This window comes from Elgaria multicarinata, chromosome 18, assembly GCF_023053635.1.
Source record: "Elgaria multicarinata webbii isolate HBS135686 ecotype San Diego chromosome 18, rElgMul1.1.pri, whole genome shotgun sequence".
In the NCBI taxonomy this organism is placed as follows: domain Eukaryota; kingdom Metazoa; phylum Chordata; class Lepidosauria; order Squamata; family Anguidae; genus Elgaria; species Elgaria multicarinata.
The window spans coordinates 3,438,944-3,454,220 of record NC_086188.1 but is presented as its reverse complement, the minus strand read 5'-3'; the positions used below and the strand labels follow the sequence as shown (position 1 = coordinate 3,454,220).

General features: G+C 47.7%; 1 protein-coding gene across 1 annotated transcript; it reads right to left on the bottom strand.

Moving 5' to 3' along the window:
* Window positions 1-3,489: 3,489 nt before the first annotated feature.
* On the bottom strand, window positions 3,490-9,575 carry CRYBB2 (crystallin beta B2). The gene is made up of 5 exons (XM_063144395.1): window positions 9,534-9,575; window positions 8,670-8,788; window positions 7,171-7,303; window positions 4,868-5,010; window positions 3,490-3,658 (listed from the first exon to the last, which is right to left on the bottom strand). Exons 1-5 carry the CDS (start codon window positions 9,573-9,575, stop codon window positions 3,490-3,492), a joined length of 606 nt encoding a protein of 201 aa, XP_063000465.1.
* Window positions 9,576-15,277: the final 5,702 nt, after the last annotated feature.

Genomic DNA, 15,277 nt, shown 5'->3' with positions numbered 1-15,277 from the left:
CAATGACATGCAGTCTGAGCAGGAGCAGAAAGCAGATCGCAGAAAGTAGATCTAGGTAATTTGCAGGAGACCAGCAACAGTTTTGCGAATCCCAAATTTTCTAGGGACAACTAGGAAACTTTCTCCCCCTCCCTCTCCAGAAGTCGTGAGCTGAGAAAGAGTGCTTCAGGGGAAACTGGGGGGGGGGGAGGGGGTGTCATCCCACCTGAGCTGTTATTTTGCACCTGGCTGGATACTGGTCAAAACCAAGGTCCAGTTCTGGGCACCACACTTCAAGAAGTACACAGACAAGCTGGAGCGTGTTCAGAGGAGGACAACCAGGATGATCAGGGGTCTGGAAACACAACTGCCCACACTTTAAAATCAGCAAGAGAGGACCTCCTCATTTGCCCACCTGTGAGGGCAGTAAGGTGAGCGACTACATAAGAAAGGGCCTTTTCGATAGTGGCTCCTCAACTCCGGAATAAGTTGCCATCAGGGGTCCATTGCGCACCATCGTTGCAGGTTCTAATGAAAGCCCTGAAAATGTACTCCTTTACTCTGGCCTTCCCCTGATCATGTTTTATTGAACTGGGTTGCAGCTGCAATTGTGTGTGAAGGTTTTGTTTTATGCTGGTGTTCCTTGTTTTTTAGGATCTTTGCTGCTCTTGCTGGGCGGTTTTTGTTTTGTTTTTACTGTTTTTATGATATGAGTTTTACTGTTGTATAACACCTCAAGAGGGCTCCTGCCCTGGAAGGCGGTCAAGAAATATTTTCAATAAGTTGGCTTTAGCTCCCTGCTGAGACAACATCCTCCGATTGTCCTAGTAGGAAAGAATTCCAGCCAGCAGGGTCCACTTGGAGCTATCCAAGGTCCTGTTTTCTTCTGCCTTCACATGGCCTGTCAGGCTGTCTACTTTGACTGGACTATCTGTGACCAGGCTCTGCTTACTAGATGGGACGTGACCTGCCTTGAACAGCCTGTGAGCCTCAAGTAACCACAGAACTGGGCAGACAGACTATGATCAAGTTCAAAATTCCCAGGTAAATAGCATCATTTTAACCTGGTGCCTAAAAGAATACAATATATGCATCACTTTGGCAGTGACACACACACAAGGTTAAATAGGTGCCAGCTCATTTGCTTCTGCACAGGGCTCAGGAGGAAGACCAGGGTCTTTTTAGGGTCCCCCCACCCTATTTGGGGGCCACCAAAACATTTCCTTCAAGCCCTCCTGATCTCAGCGGCTGAGCCGGCTAGCTTGCAGGCAACAACAGATTTTGTCCTGAAGAGCCCTCAGAAAATGCTCGTCTAAAGTAAATCGGCAATTCCCCCCCCCGAGGGTAATTTGGACAAGAAAAAGAGGAGATGCTGAGCCTGTACCGTTCTTAAGTGCCTTTCCATATTCCAAGGGGGGAAATGCAGCTGGTCACCTTTATTCAGGTGGACCAAGAGGGTTTCCAGGAACACCTCCATTGGCTAGAAATTATCTGGTGGCCGGTCTCCTTTGTAAGTATCCATTCCTTTGAAGTGTGTGCAGGGTGTGTGTGTGTTGTCTTCTAATGGCACATGACTTAGCCTTAGAAACAAAGACACGTCCTGATCAAAAGGAAGGGAGGGGGGAACCACCCACAGCTACGCAGGATGTCCAGATGGCAAAGCCCACCTCTCCCCGGCAAACAGAGGGCTGCCGGTAGTGAGTGAGCCTGCAGTGACACTCAGTGGGCAGCTCACCAAACGGCAGAAGAGCCATCCAGCATGGCAGGCTAGGATGGAGCCTTCCACGCAGCGGGGCCCGAGACACAGGGCTTGTTCCGAAGAGCCTCCTGCGACCCCCTGGCCCACTGGGTTAGCCAAGTGAAGCCACCCATTCCTTGCAGTCAGAACCGGGACAAAAGGCAGACCCTAGCGTTCCATCCTAATAGGAGAGACAGCATTAAATCCTCCGTCGCACCACACAATATTACGTGGCCGCCACAGGATGTGTCGATGGCCGCTTAGCTTCGGTGGCTTTTAACAGGGATGAGCCGTATTCATGGTGAAGGAAGCATCTGTCAGTAGCTATGGCTAGATGGAACCTCATCTTCAGAAACACGGCACCTGAACACCAGTTACTGAAAGGTATCTGGCCTTCCAAAGTCTGGGCCCATGAGACCCGGCTCCAAATCTGTCTCCCAAGGACTCCGATTCTGGAGCTCTGAATCTATTTCCCGGGAGCTCTGAATCTGTCTCCCAAGGCCTCTGAATCTAGAGCTCTGAATCTATTTCCCAGGAGCTCCGAATCTGTCTCCCAAGGGCTCCAAATCTAGAGCTCCGAATCTGTCTCCCAAGGACTCCGAATCTGGAGCTCTGAATCTATTTCCCGGGAGCTCTGAATCTGTCTCCCAAAGGCTCCGAATCTAGAGCTCTGAAACTATTTCCCGGGGACTCCGAATCTGTCTCCCAAGGACTCCAAATCTATTTCCTGGGGACTCCAAATCTGTCTCCCAAGGGCTCCGAATCTAGAGCTCTATTTCCTGGGAGCTCCAAATTGGCATGTGGGGTGGGGGGCAATTTTAGGGATATTTTTGGAATATACTAAATGACATATCAATCTATTAAATAAAATAGTAATAGATCATTTTCAAGGGGGCTTGCAGCTAGCGAGAGAAGGGTTAACCGTGGCAGCTAAGTTTAGCAGGGAAGTGACATTGGTTTAAAATTATCTCAGCCAGGGTGCAAATTAACTGAAGGACTTATTTTATCGGAGATAATCTGGATAAGAAACGGACGGGCTGGCTTTGCCGCCTGTGAAATTTAAATCAATCCCAATCATTATTTCTAAGCATATGGAGATGCCGATAAACATGTTGAGATGTAAGAGCCAGTGTGGCCTAGTGGTTAGAGTGTTGGACTGGGAGTCAGGAGGTCCGGGTTCTAGTCTCCACTCGGCCCTGGAAACCCACTGGGTGACTTTGGGCCAGTCACAGACTCTCAGCCCAACCCACCTCACAGGGTTGTTGTTGTGAGGATAAAATGAAGAGGAGGAGGATTATGTATGCAGCTGTGGGTTCCTTGGAGGAAAAAAGGTGGGATGTAAATGCAATAATAAATAAATGTGTGTCCTACAGGCCTGGTCCCCGAATTTATTTATTTATTTATTTATTTATTTATTTATTTATTTATTTATTGCATTTTTATACCGCCCAATAGCCGAAGCTCTCTGGGCGGTTCACAAAAATTAATCTTTTAAGTGCCTTGGCAACACCTCTGAGACATGCAAAGCCAAGCAGAAGAGGAAGGACTGAGGCCTGTGTTCGAATGGCAAAGCTTTATTCAGGAGTTTTATCGGCGGTGACAACAGCGGTAGCAAAGAACGTTACTCACACAGCAGCGTGCAGAAGAGCGAGGCTTGGCTGAGGTGGGGGGGAGGGAGGCAACGAAGGTGGGGGAGCCCGGGGGCTCTGTCAGAACACCCTCCCCCCACCCTTCCACCCCCAATCTGAGGCAGACGAGCAGAGGACGACGGCTTAGCTGGCAGGATGGAATGCGCCCCGCTGATGCCATTGCATGTCCCGGACACGTCGCACCGACTGGATCTGGGGCTGCTGGGCTCCGAAGTCGGCGCTGTCCTTGTAATCCCCCTTTTCAAACAGGTACTGGTAGCCACGGTAGCCAGGATACTGGTAGCCGACCCACCTGCAAAAGGGGACACGGCGTCAGCGTCGCAAACAGGGCTCAGGGAAGGGAGCAAATCCCAGTAAATCATGCCTAGCCACATGGCTGAAGGCCGGAATGATGATGATGATGATGATATTATTATTATTATTATTATTATTATTATTATTATTATTATTATTATTTTCACCTGTTTGCTTTTGACACCACCTTTGACATATTGGCTATATTGGAAATTATTAACATTAAGAGAAATCAGGAAGCCAGAAAGCAAGACAGATTTGCAGCACCGGCAAATTCGTTTTGTGAACGAAGCCGTAAGGAAATGCACATGGTGAAATTAAGGCTCGCAAACTTCTTCTCTGGGGTGTGTCTGGCACTGCACCTCCACGCCACAGATTTCCTCTTGACCCAACTACTCATTCAATCCTCCTTTTGCCCTACGAAGTGGAGGTGTCTAAAGCAGCTCAGAAAATGCAAATGCAACCTAAAACAATGATGTCCAGTCATTGCCCCATAGAGCGGTTTTACAATAACGAAAAACCCTTTCACACATTACTCTTTCCTGGCACGCACTTCAAGCATCTTAAGTGCACGCCTGAACGTGTGAATGCAACACACACTTGCACGACCCAAGGGTCCGCATCAGGGCTCGGCAACCGGCTGCCTCTCCTTACTGAGTTGCTGGCAAACCTTCATCTGCCTCGGTGCAATGTGTGAATCATGCTAAGGAGAGCCTGATTCAATGCCATCACAGACTGGATTCGAATACAACCCCCTTCTCTCAAAACAGGGCACCTCCTTGGGCACAAAAGCTGTCAGGTTCTTCTTCTTCTTTTTGCGCCAGCCATAGGGACGTATGTGCCAATGGGCGCAGGCTTCCGGAATTTTAAAATCGGGGATGCGATCGTGAACGCTTCCTGGCGTGGTGCAGCTATTTCAGATTTTTCTCCTTAATGGTTTTGGGGTTTTTTTGTGGAAAGGAAGATGGCGAGAAAACAGGGGCTTACAAGAAGAAGACAGCTTCCTTTGCCCCCCCTGAAATGCTCCACAAATGAGACAGGGGGTTGGCATGAGAAAAGCCTCACCCGGAAGCCCCCCCCCCCCCGTGACTTCATAAAGTCAAGTGTTCGGCCTTGGGCACAACAGCTCTCTGGAGCTGCAGAAAATCAGCTCTCTCGGTGTTGGGATCCAAGCTCAGCTCAGCCAGGCCTCCGATAGGAAACTTACGTGCCGCTCTGCACCCGCACAGAAGACACTTTCTCCTGGTAGCCATGAGCGTGGAAACTGGGCACGTCGTCGTCAATGATCTCTATCTTCTTGCCGGTGAAGCTGGGGTTCTCGTAGAGGACAATCTTATGCTCCTGGCTGTCCTGGAAGGGAGTCCCACCAGGCTGGGTCAGAGGTAGCCACGAAAGCCCAAACCCGGGGGAAAAGGGTGCAAGGCGGAGGATGGAGAGTCCGTGAGGAGAACAAGAGGCAAAGCAGCAAGCCCTACTCAGCCACGAAGCAGAAGTGTGTGCGGGGAGAGAAGCATGCACACGCTTGCACACACACACACACACACACACACACACACAAACACACAAATGCCAAATCCAGCGTGCAACAAGGATTCGTGGCAGGTCAAGACCTTTCTCTTCTCCCAGGCATTTAACAGCATTTAACAACATATGCTGAGTTTGTTTGTTTTTAATGGACCCCAGAACTGTTGCTTTTAAATGGAGGCTGTTGTTTTTTACGCTTTTGATGGTTTAAAATTTTGTATATTTCTTTTTAATGTTCACGGTTTTTAAATTCTGTAAACCGCCCAGAGAGCTTCAGCTATGAGGCAGTATATAAATGTAATCAATCAATCAATCAATATATTTTGCAGTACTCCAGTATCATTTATTTATTTAATTTATTTATTTATTACATTTCTATACCGCCCCACAGTCAAAGCTCTCTGGGCAGTTCACAAAAGTTAAAACAGTAAACATTAAAAAGGATACAAAATTTTAAAAACATCAGAAACATAAAAACAACAGTATAAACATAACAGTTCTGGGGTCCGTTAGAAAACAAACGTAGCGTTGTTAAATGCCTGGGAGAAGAGGAAAGTCTTGACCTGGCGCCTGAAAGATAACAATGTTGGTGCCAGGCGAGCCTCATCGGGGAGATCATTCCACAGTCGAGGGGCCACCACCGAAAAGGCCCTCTCCCTCATATACTCCAGTGGCTTATAAGTGGCAGCAAAGTGAACATTTGCAAAGTTGTAGTTTGCAAGTTTGCTTTGCAATTGGTTTTTTTTCCCCACTTTCCAGGTAAGGGCGTGTAGCAAAATGAAGAGGACAAATGAATAGAGAGACGGTGAAAGATTATTTTTTCCCCCTTAGAAATGGAGCGAGGCACCGGCGCGCCCGGTCCTCGAGCTGCAGTGCCCATTCGCTCCTCCTCCCCTGTAGACCTTGCCAAGCGGCAGCAACAGCCTCGTTCCAGATGCTCCTCTCCTGCTTCCTAAAAGTGCCCCCTCCTTCCCTCTTTACCCAGAGTTTGTTTAATATGATCTTAGGGGGAAATATAGTGTGTTGTTTTACCGTTATTGTGCAGTTTCAGGCTGCCGTACTATTGTATTTGCGCAGAAATAATAATAAAAAAGAATATAAAAAATTAACTGCAGGGAACGTAGGGGGTGGGGTGGGAGATTTCGCCGGCACAGTCACGCTCCAGGTGAAAAGATACGTGAGCTGAAACAGCGCAGCAGCGCACAGATGTCAAAGTGCCCAGTGCTTGACTCGCTAAGGAAACGGAGGGGGAAACCGTGGATGATGAAAACCGGATTAAAAAAGTAGGTGTGCTGGAGATCATGATCTCTTCTCTCTCTCGTTGTCGCTGCCACCTGCCTTATCACTGTCAACCCACTGTTATACTTTGGGGCAAGGCTACGATCTGGCATGACGGGAGCCCTGGACTGTGCAATTACGGTAAAACAACACACTCTTCAAAGACTTAAAAGGTTGTCCCACAGAGGAGGGCCAGGATCTCTTCTCGATCCTCCCAGAGTGCAGGACACTGAATAACAGGCTCAAGTTACAGGAAGCCAGATTCCGGCTGGACATCAGGAAAAACTTCCTGACTGTTAGAGCAGTATGACAATGGAACCAGTGACCTAGGGAGGTTGTGGGCTCTCCCACACTGGAGGCCTTCAAGAGGCAGCTGGACAACCGTCTGTCAGGGATGCTTTAGGGTGGATTCCTGCATTGAGCAGGGGGTTGGACTAGATGGCCTTGCAGGCCCCTTCCAACTCTGCTATTCTATGGTTCTATGACTCCTTCCCTTCCTCCTTTGAAAGGGACAAAGGGGTCCCCTTGCTCTGTTCTACCCACAGCGGAGATGAGTGGTGTGTTAACAAACGCTCGCCACACCGGCTCATCCTCAAAGCTACAGGCCTAATGGCTCAGCCACATATGCAGCCTTCAGCCAGGCCCAAGGTGTCGGCTTCCCCTGTCACCCACCTTCCTCCTCCACCCTGGGAAGACGGCCCTGCTCACCACTTTGATGGGTCTCAAGGCAGAGATGCTGTCGCTTCTCCGGCTGTTGGTCCAAGAATCCCAGCGGGGATATTCCCCTTTCTCAAACACAAACTGCTCCCCTTTGCAGTTCACCTGCTCGTATCCGACCCACCTGGGGAAAAGCACAGAGCACCCAAAACCCGTGCGTGGACGGAAAGGAAAGCACGAGCCCAGCTTCTCCCAGAAATCAAGGGTAATTCCCTCCCCCACAATTTTTAATTCTGCAAAGAAAATACTATACTTCTGTACACCCCCCTCCCCCAAGGTAGAAAGTCAGTTTCTAGGAGAAAGAGCCTAAAATTATCAAAGGGGGAGGTGCAGAGAATGATTTGGGCAACAAGGTTGATCAGGGGTCTGGAAACAAAGCCCTATGAAGAGAGACTGAAAGAACTGGGCATGTTTAGCCTGGAGAAGAGAAGATTGAGGGGAGACATGATAGCACTCTTCAAATACTTAAAAGGTTGTCACACAGAGGAGGGCCAGGATCTCTTCTCAATTCTCCCAGAGTGCAGGACACGGAATCACGGGCTCAAGTTAAAGGAAGCCAGATTCCAGCTGGAAATCAGGAAAAACTTCCTGACTGTTAGAGCAGTACAACAATGGAACCAGTTGCCTGGTGAGGTTGTGGGCTCTCCCACACTAGAGGCCTTCAAGAGGCAGCTGGACAAGCATCTGTCAGGGATGCTTTAGGGTGGATTCCTGCATTGAGCAGGGGGTTGGACTCGATGGCCTTGTAGGCCCCTTCCAACTCTGCTATTCTATGATTCTGGAGCTTTTTAACCTTTAGAAGGAGCGGCATAAGGAGAAATTGACATGATCAACCAGTCCCACTTTTGGGAGACTGTTTCTTTTGGTATGGGTGCAGCTAGACCCTTAATAGTTAGGCAAATATCAGCAGGCGAGTGGCACACTCATTTTAGCAAGCTTTATGGATCCACTCTTGGGGCGGGGGCAGAATCCTCCCACTGCTCTTGAAGCTGTAAATGGACCTCATTGCCCCCCCCCCCCCAATTACTGTAATGGAGATACAGAATTTTATTGCATCACTAACTCTGGGCTCCAGGGGAAAAGGTGATGCCCCCCGAAATATACAAGCCTTTCCCTGATTGGGGGGCTCCAATATTAAAGGTAAAGCGTTCACTCAAATTAACCGTACAGGAGTATTCCCAATTTGGCTGGAAAGAGAGTGTTGTTGTTCTGCTATAAACAGGATCCTAGCAATTATCGACCAAGAAGTCATTTGGGTATTGATTCTAAGTTATATGCTGGACCAGCCTTTGGCAACCTGGCACCCTCCAGATGTCTGGAACCTACACCTGGAGGGCATGAAGTTGGCGAAGGCTGTTATGGACTCTCGTGCACAGTGGGAAACATGGATCCACGCTCAGCTCAGAATGCAGCACGCGTGTGATCGTCCCCACTGTTTCAGCACGGAAACTTGCCGTCACGCCCCACAAATCCCGCTTCCTGGGACTTACGGGCCTGAATGCACCAGGATGGAGCCCACTTTCTCCAGACCGGCATCCTTCAAATTGGGACAAGCAGCGTTCAGCTCATGGCAGCGGCCCTGGAAGTTTTCCTGTTCGAAGACCACAATCTGGAACCCAAGAGACAGGGAGAGAGAAATCTAAACAGCCACACTTTCTGCAGCAGGAGGTCTTCATACCCTGGAATCTGCAGGGAGAACAGCACCGCCGGAGGAGGGTTTGGTTGAGGCCCCAAAGTTGAGGTTTGTATAAAATCTGGCAAGCTGTTTGGATGCGTTTGCAATGTGCGTGGCCCTCTTCCAAGAAGCCGTAGGGGCAAAAGGTGGATATGGAGCTCCATGATGTTGCATGATGAATATGAAGCTCCACAATTTTGCATCATGAATATGGAGCTCCACGATTTTGCATCATGAATATGGAGCTCCGTCCTTTCGTTTCCACCGTTCTTCTTACACAGTTTGCCATTAACAGACATCTCTATTCCCTTTATAAAGGTGTTCAGTTTGTTAAAAACAACAGCAACAGCAGATCCGAAATCTTCTTTTCTTCCGTGCCTGGATCTGCAGCCAGTCCCACCCAGGCTGGGTTTTCCATCAGAAACCTCTGCACAACCAGATGCACCACTAGGTTTGAGCCAGTTACCCCTACACCCCACCTGACATGGTGTCTCTTTTCAAAGTCAGCCAGTTCAGCAGAGCCACCACCACCACTGCCCTGGTTAGGGGGTTGTTGTGAAACCACCACCCCAAACCATGAGGCCCCCGGACATGTGCCCTGTGGTCCAACCCTGGTGGCGCCCCTGTGTCCAACCTCCCCTGCCGCCCCCCCCCCAAGTGGCTGCTGGCACCTACTAACCTTGGAGGTGGCTTGCTTTGATGCTTGGTGGTCTGAAGCCATGATGGCAAAGATGGTCTGCTCCCTGGGGAGAGAAATTCACGTCTGAGGACGAGCCGCGGCAGGGGAGACACTCACGTCCTGGCTGGGATGCGAAGCGGGCTCAGTCCTTCCCAAAGGGAGCTCAGATCAATCCTGGATTGTACCGGAGGCAACCAAACTACAACCTAACGTTTCTAATGCTACTAACCTGGTGGGTGTGTTGGGGGGGGGGCAGAGTTTGCACACGAAAATTGTGTGCCAAAGTCCCCTGCAATGCAGCAATTGCTGGGTCTACCCATCCGCCCTTCCAATTTAGCTCTAAAGCACCACCTCATTCAAAATCTCCCCTCCCCATCCTATAAGCCAGCCTTCCCCAAGCTACTGCCCTCCAGATGTGTTGGATTACAACTCCCATCATTCCCAGCCGGCATGCCGCCCAGCTCATCTGGAGGGTGCCAAGTTGAGGAAGGCGAATCTAGACGTACGCACATCTAGCGCAGCGTACAGCCCTGCAAGGAGGCCGTGTTGTGCTCGTGGGAGTGCAAACACTCGCCAGGGATGCAGAGAGAAATCTGGCAGGTTGAAATCAAAGCGCAGAGCATGCACACACGCACACACACACACCCAAAATAGCAAAACTGGCCATTTTGCAAAAAAAGATAGATACCAACATCCCCCCAAAAAAGGAAGGAATTTCAGCCTATGGTTGCGACTGGTGTGCCGGGAAATGGCCCAAGCGCACCTAGACAGGAAAAATTATGCTCAGATAACTATATATAAGGGGCTTTCACCGCTGTTAGGTTACAAGTCACCTGGAAATACAACAAACGTCCTCCCAAGCAGTGAAGAAGCAGGGCTGAGTCAGAACAGCAAGTTGGTACAAAGTTATCTGGAAGAATGGGTGCTCAGCAGCGCTGGGACAGAGCAATGAGACCCAAAGTTGCTGACTACAGAGGAGACTTTCTAATGTTGTTGTTTTTTCTTGTTGTGCATTGTCTTAGAATCATAGAATTGTGGAGTTGGAAGGGACTCCAAGGACCATCTAGTCCAACCCTCTGCAATGTGCAGGAAAACCCATTCAACCACCCACGAGAGGCAGCTGTGCACCCTCTTCCTAAAAACCTCCAGAGATGGAGAACCCACAACCTCCGTAGGTCGACAGTTCCACTGCTGTACAGATCTTACCATCAGGAAGTTTTGTTACAATCTCTATCTTTCTACACTACTGTGCCTCGCTATATCCCACAAATCTGGCAGTCTCATCCTACGGGATTTTCACACCTGGATGAGAAAGAAGAGGACACATAAAGCGTTTACAACCTGGGGAAAAATATATATATATATATATGGAAGGCTCTTACCAGTTGCACCAGAGTTTGCTTATGCCACTGAAAGTGAGGCAGCCAAGCGGTGGAATTTATAGATGAGCGGACCCATCGACGCGCCGGCGGTATTTATCAAGTTCATGAATGTGTGATCAAAATCGAGAATGCTGGATTAAAATGCAATGAAAACGGAGGTCAGCTGACCCGCCGCGGCCTTTTGTCCTGCCTAAAGACCAAGAGGCAGAGTTATTTCATGAGCTTTCAGTTTGGAGACACCCTCTTTGTCAGGTCTGCGGGCAAGGGGAGTGGGTTTTGTTGAGCTCAGCATGGCGAGTGCCAAGCCCCCGGGCATCTCTCTGGAACAATGCGGCTCCCGGCCCAGACTGGCCCGAGGGTCGTGTCAGAGGGAGACTGTCGCTCATGGACAAACCCAACACGCCATGGAGGAGGAAGGAGAGAAAAATGCCAAGATCAGCAGTTGCAAGCTAGAGGGTTTTTTTTTAAAAAAAAAGTGTTGTTTTTTAAGGGAAGGTGGCCCTTTTCCAACCCACATGCATTCGGCCGCAGCCCCAGTGATTTGTCATGGAGAGAACCAAACTCAGATGAGCGCTTTATAACATGCTTGTTACTGGCCACTCACAAGTTTTCGCAGGTCCTTTTCTTGACGACCACCGTCCTTTCTCCAAATGGACAGAGGGTTTTTTTTATCATTGGGGGTCATTCCCCTCTAACCCCTCACCCCCATATTTTGGTCGACCAAACTATTGAGTTTTGCTCTGGAGATAAGATACGGCCCTATTCATGAATTCCCGTGGATTTTCAATGTCATTTTTAAATACCAATGCTATTGAGGTGAAATTCTGTTTGGGGGCTTCTGTTGAGTTACTCAGTTATTGATTAAGGAACAAATGTTTGAGGGCCCAATCTGAGAAATGATAGCATATTTAAAAGCAGGTGGAAAACCCCATAAACGGCATGAGTTTCGCCACGCTCCTTCTTCCTTCCAGCTTGCAGGTTCAGCAAGAGTAAGAGAATACGTCCTATTTCTTTCCCACCCATAGGTTAAAAAGCAGTGCATAATTGCCAAGCAGTGTTGGGTATTAGTTGGAATGCAATTGATAGAGCCTAGTAATAGAATATTGCCAAGGCCGGTGCCAGACTATTTTGCGCCCTAGGCAAGGTGAGCTACTTTCACCCCACCCCCCACCCCACCCCACCCAAAAATGCCAACTTTGATTTTTAAGAACAGATGTTTCCTGGAAAAAATAAGAAGCACAAAACTTGAAACTGCTAAATTTATTTTAAAGTGCAAGAAATACGTCATGCCAATTATAGCAAACAAATTAGAAAGGAACGTCTATGGGTCTAAAATGCATTATTTTTAATAGGAATATCACCTCCAAATCATCCCCCCCAACTCGCATGCGTGTGCACACACACACTCAGCATCACTCACTCCAAACAAACACACGCACGCACACATGCATTCACTCAAAGACCCCATGCACCCCATTCACCCGTACATTCTCTCTCTCTCTCTCTCTCTCTCTCTCTCTCTCTCTCTCTCTTCCAGGCGCATTCTGGAAGTCCAAACATGGAGCTGCCCCACCCCCACCCCAGCGCCCCTGGCTTTGCTTCGGCTGGGCGGGCGTGGTGCACCATCTCACCCGCCCAGGCCCAGCTGAATCCTCGGGCCAGGCTGGCTCACAGCCAACGCGCGTGAGTGCTGTGCTGTGCCCGGCGCCCCTCTTAGCTTGGCGCTCTAGGCAGCCGCCTGAGTGGCCTCTATGGTAGCACCGGCCCTGAATATTGCTGAGCGATATGGTTGAATGTTAGTTGGGGTCCATGTAAGCCACCCCTGAAGGGAAGGCCAGTGCAGGAGCGGTGGAGTAACGGGCAAAGGAATTGGGACAATCAGCAACCTGAAAGGCTTTAAGACACACCAGCAACCAAATAACACTGGCTTCTCCAACCTGGACATCTCCAGTTGCGGGGAGTTGGGAGATCCAGGTTCTAGTCCCCACTCTGTTAAGTATATGAAAAGAAATACTTGCTTAGTCATTAAAATTGTGTGTGTATGGCTATCTCAGGGTTAAACAGAGAAAGACTATCTGTGGGCAATTACCTTGAGATAGAGGCTGTTCTGGGAACCTTGCCAAGATTCTAAGTTAGCCTCATCACAGCTGTATGTAATGTAGATAAGAATTGTGTAAGATGTGTATATAGTTTCTCACTTGTGTAAAATGGAACTGATCGCTGCTCTCTGATCACTGCTCTACGATCACTGCTCTCTGTGTATGCCTCAGTGTGCTGATCTGAACTGATCTGAATTGGACTGCATAGAAGCCTGAAGGAAATAAACCAGCTCTGCTGTGTAAGACCTGCATGATGTGTGTTTGTTTCTGAGCACAAACAGAGTTCCAGAAGGAGAAAAGTTCTGGCACAATAACCCAACAAAGGTTATGGGCCCAGTCCAGTCCAGGCAAGTCTACGCCAGCTTAACCCAGGCAGAAGAACCAGAACTTGATGGGAACGGTGCAGTATCAGAACCAGAACCAGGAGTCTGCTAAAACAGAAAACTGTTGATAAAGGAAGACATCAAGCTAAAGCCAGTGCTGCAAAGTGAGGAAAAATCTCAGTCGGCTGACTCTGAGGAGGACTCTGAGCAGAAGGACGGTGAGATACCAATTCCTAAAGCAGAGGAAATGGCAGGAGCTAATATGTCTGGTTTGCATCAATTGCTGGAAAAGCTGAATGACTCTAACTATGCATTATGGTCTTACAAAATGCAAATGTATCTGATTCAGGCTGAACTGTGGTATGTAGTCACAGAGGATCCACCAGATAGAGCAGATCCACAGAATGCTAAATGGTTTAAGGATGATGCAAAAGCAATGGCAGTTATTGCATTAGCTGTGGAAGACTCTCAAATTTCCTTCATTCAGTTTTTGAATACATCAAAAGAGTGCTGGAATGCGCTACAAGCTGTATATCAAAGAGAAACAGCGGGCAGTAAAATAATTCTAACCCGGAAGCTGTATGGAATGAAGCTGAAACCAGGGGAGTCTATGTCAAACCATTTGAAAAGCATGAGAGAAATCTTCAATCAACTCAGGGCACGAGGGATGGAGTTTACAACTATACACCAAGTCTATGTGATTTTGTCAAGTCTTGATTCATCGTACGACGCAGTTGTCACCATGATGGAAAGTCAAGAGGAGAAAAATTTAACCCTCGAGTATGTAGCTGGAAAACTACTGGAAACCTATGAAAGAAGACAAGCTTCAAAACAACAGAGCCTTAAACATCCTGTGGCTGAATTTCAACAAAGCCATAAATCTTCTGATGTGGTGGCTGCATTAAAGGCAAGGAAATGCTTTAATTGTGGTTCCACAGAACACTTAAGGCGGGATTGCAACAAGAAAAAGAAAAAGCAGTCGACAGCAAAGTGGAGAGAAGAAAACAAAATGAATGAAGCTGAATCAACAAAGAAGTGTCTTCTAGCAAGAGTCAAAGAGACAATGAATCCTTGGTTTTTGGACTCTGGGGCTTCAATAAGTATGGCAAAAGACAAACTTTCATTTGTTACCTTGGAAACTTCTACTTCAGAGCAAAAGTGTGTTACCCTTGCAAATGGAACAAAAATCCAGATTTGTGGTGTGGGTAATGTATATTTTGATTGTCTGGGAGTTGAACTACAAAGTGTTTTATATGTACCAGAATTAGAAACAAACCTTCTAAGTGTGTTTCAGTTAACAGAAATGGGATATGAGGTTTGTTTTACTGAAGAAAATTGTACTATAAAACAGGGAAACAAGGTGTGTGTGCAGGGAATAATGAAAGATGCTTTGTATGTGATTAATACTTGTACAGAAAATGAAGTTGTAGCCAGCAAAGTCACAACAAAAACAATAGCCAATTGCAAACCACACCAAGAGTGCATCCATTTGACTCATAAAAGGTTTGGTCATGCTAACTATAAAACAATTTCTAAGATTCCAGAATTGTGTGAAGGGGTGAAAATCAAACCATGTTCTAACTATGTAGAATGTAATGTATGCAGTGAAACCAAGTGTCATAAGTCAAACATTCCAAAACATAGTGAGAGAACAACAAAAAGAATTTTTGAATTAATACATGCAGATCTTGCAGGTCCTTTTGAGACAAGTCAAGGAGGAAACAGATTTTTCTTGTCTATTGTTGATGATTACAGTAGATTTGGATTTGTGTATGTGTTAAAACAGAAGAGTGAAACTTTTGGAAAGTTTAAAGCCTTTGTTAAGTGGAGTAAAAATAGATTTAAAGAACCTATAGCTAATCTAAGAACGGACCGGGGAGGTGAATTTCTTAGCAACCAATTTAAAAAATTCCTCAGTGATGAGGGTATACAACATGACC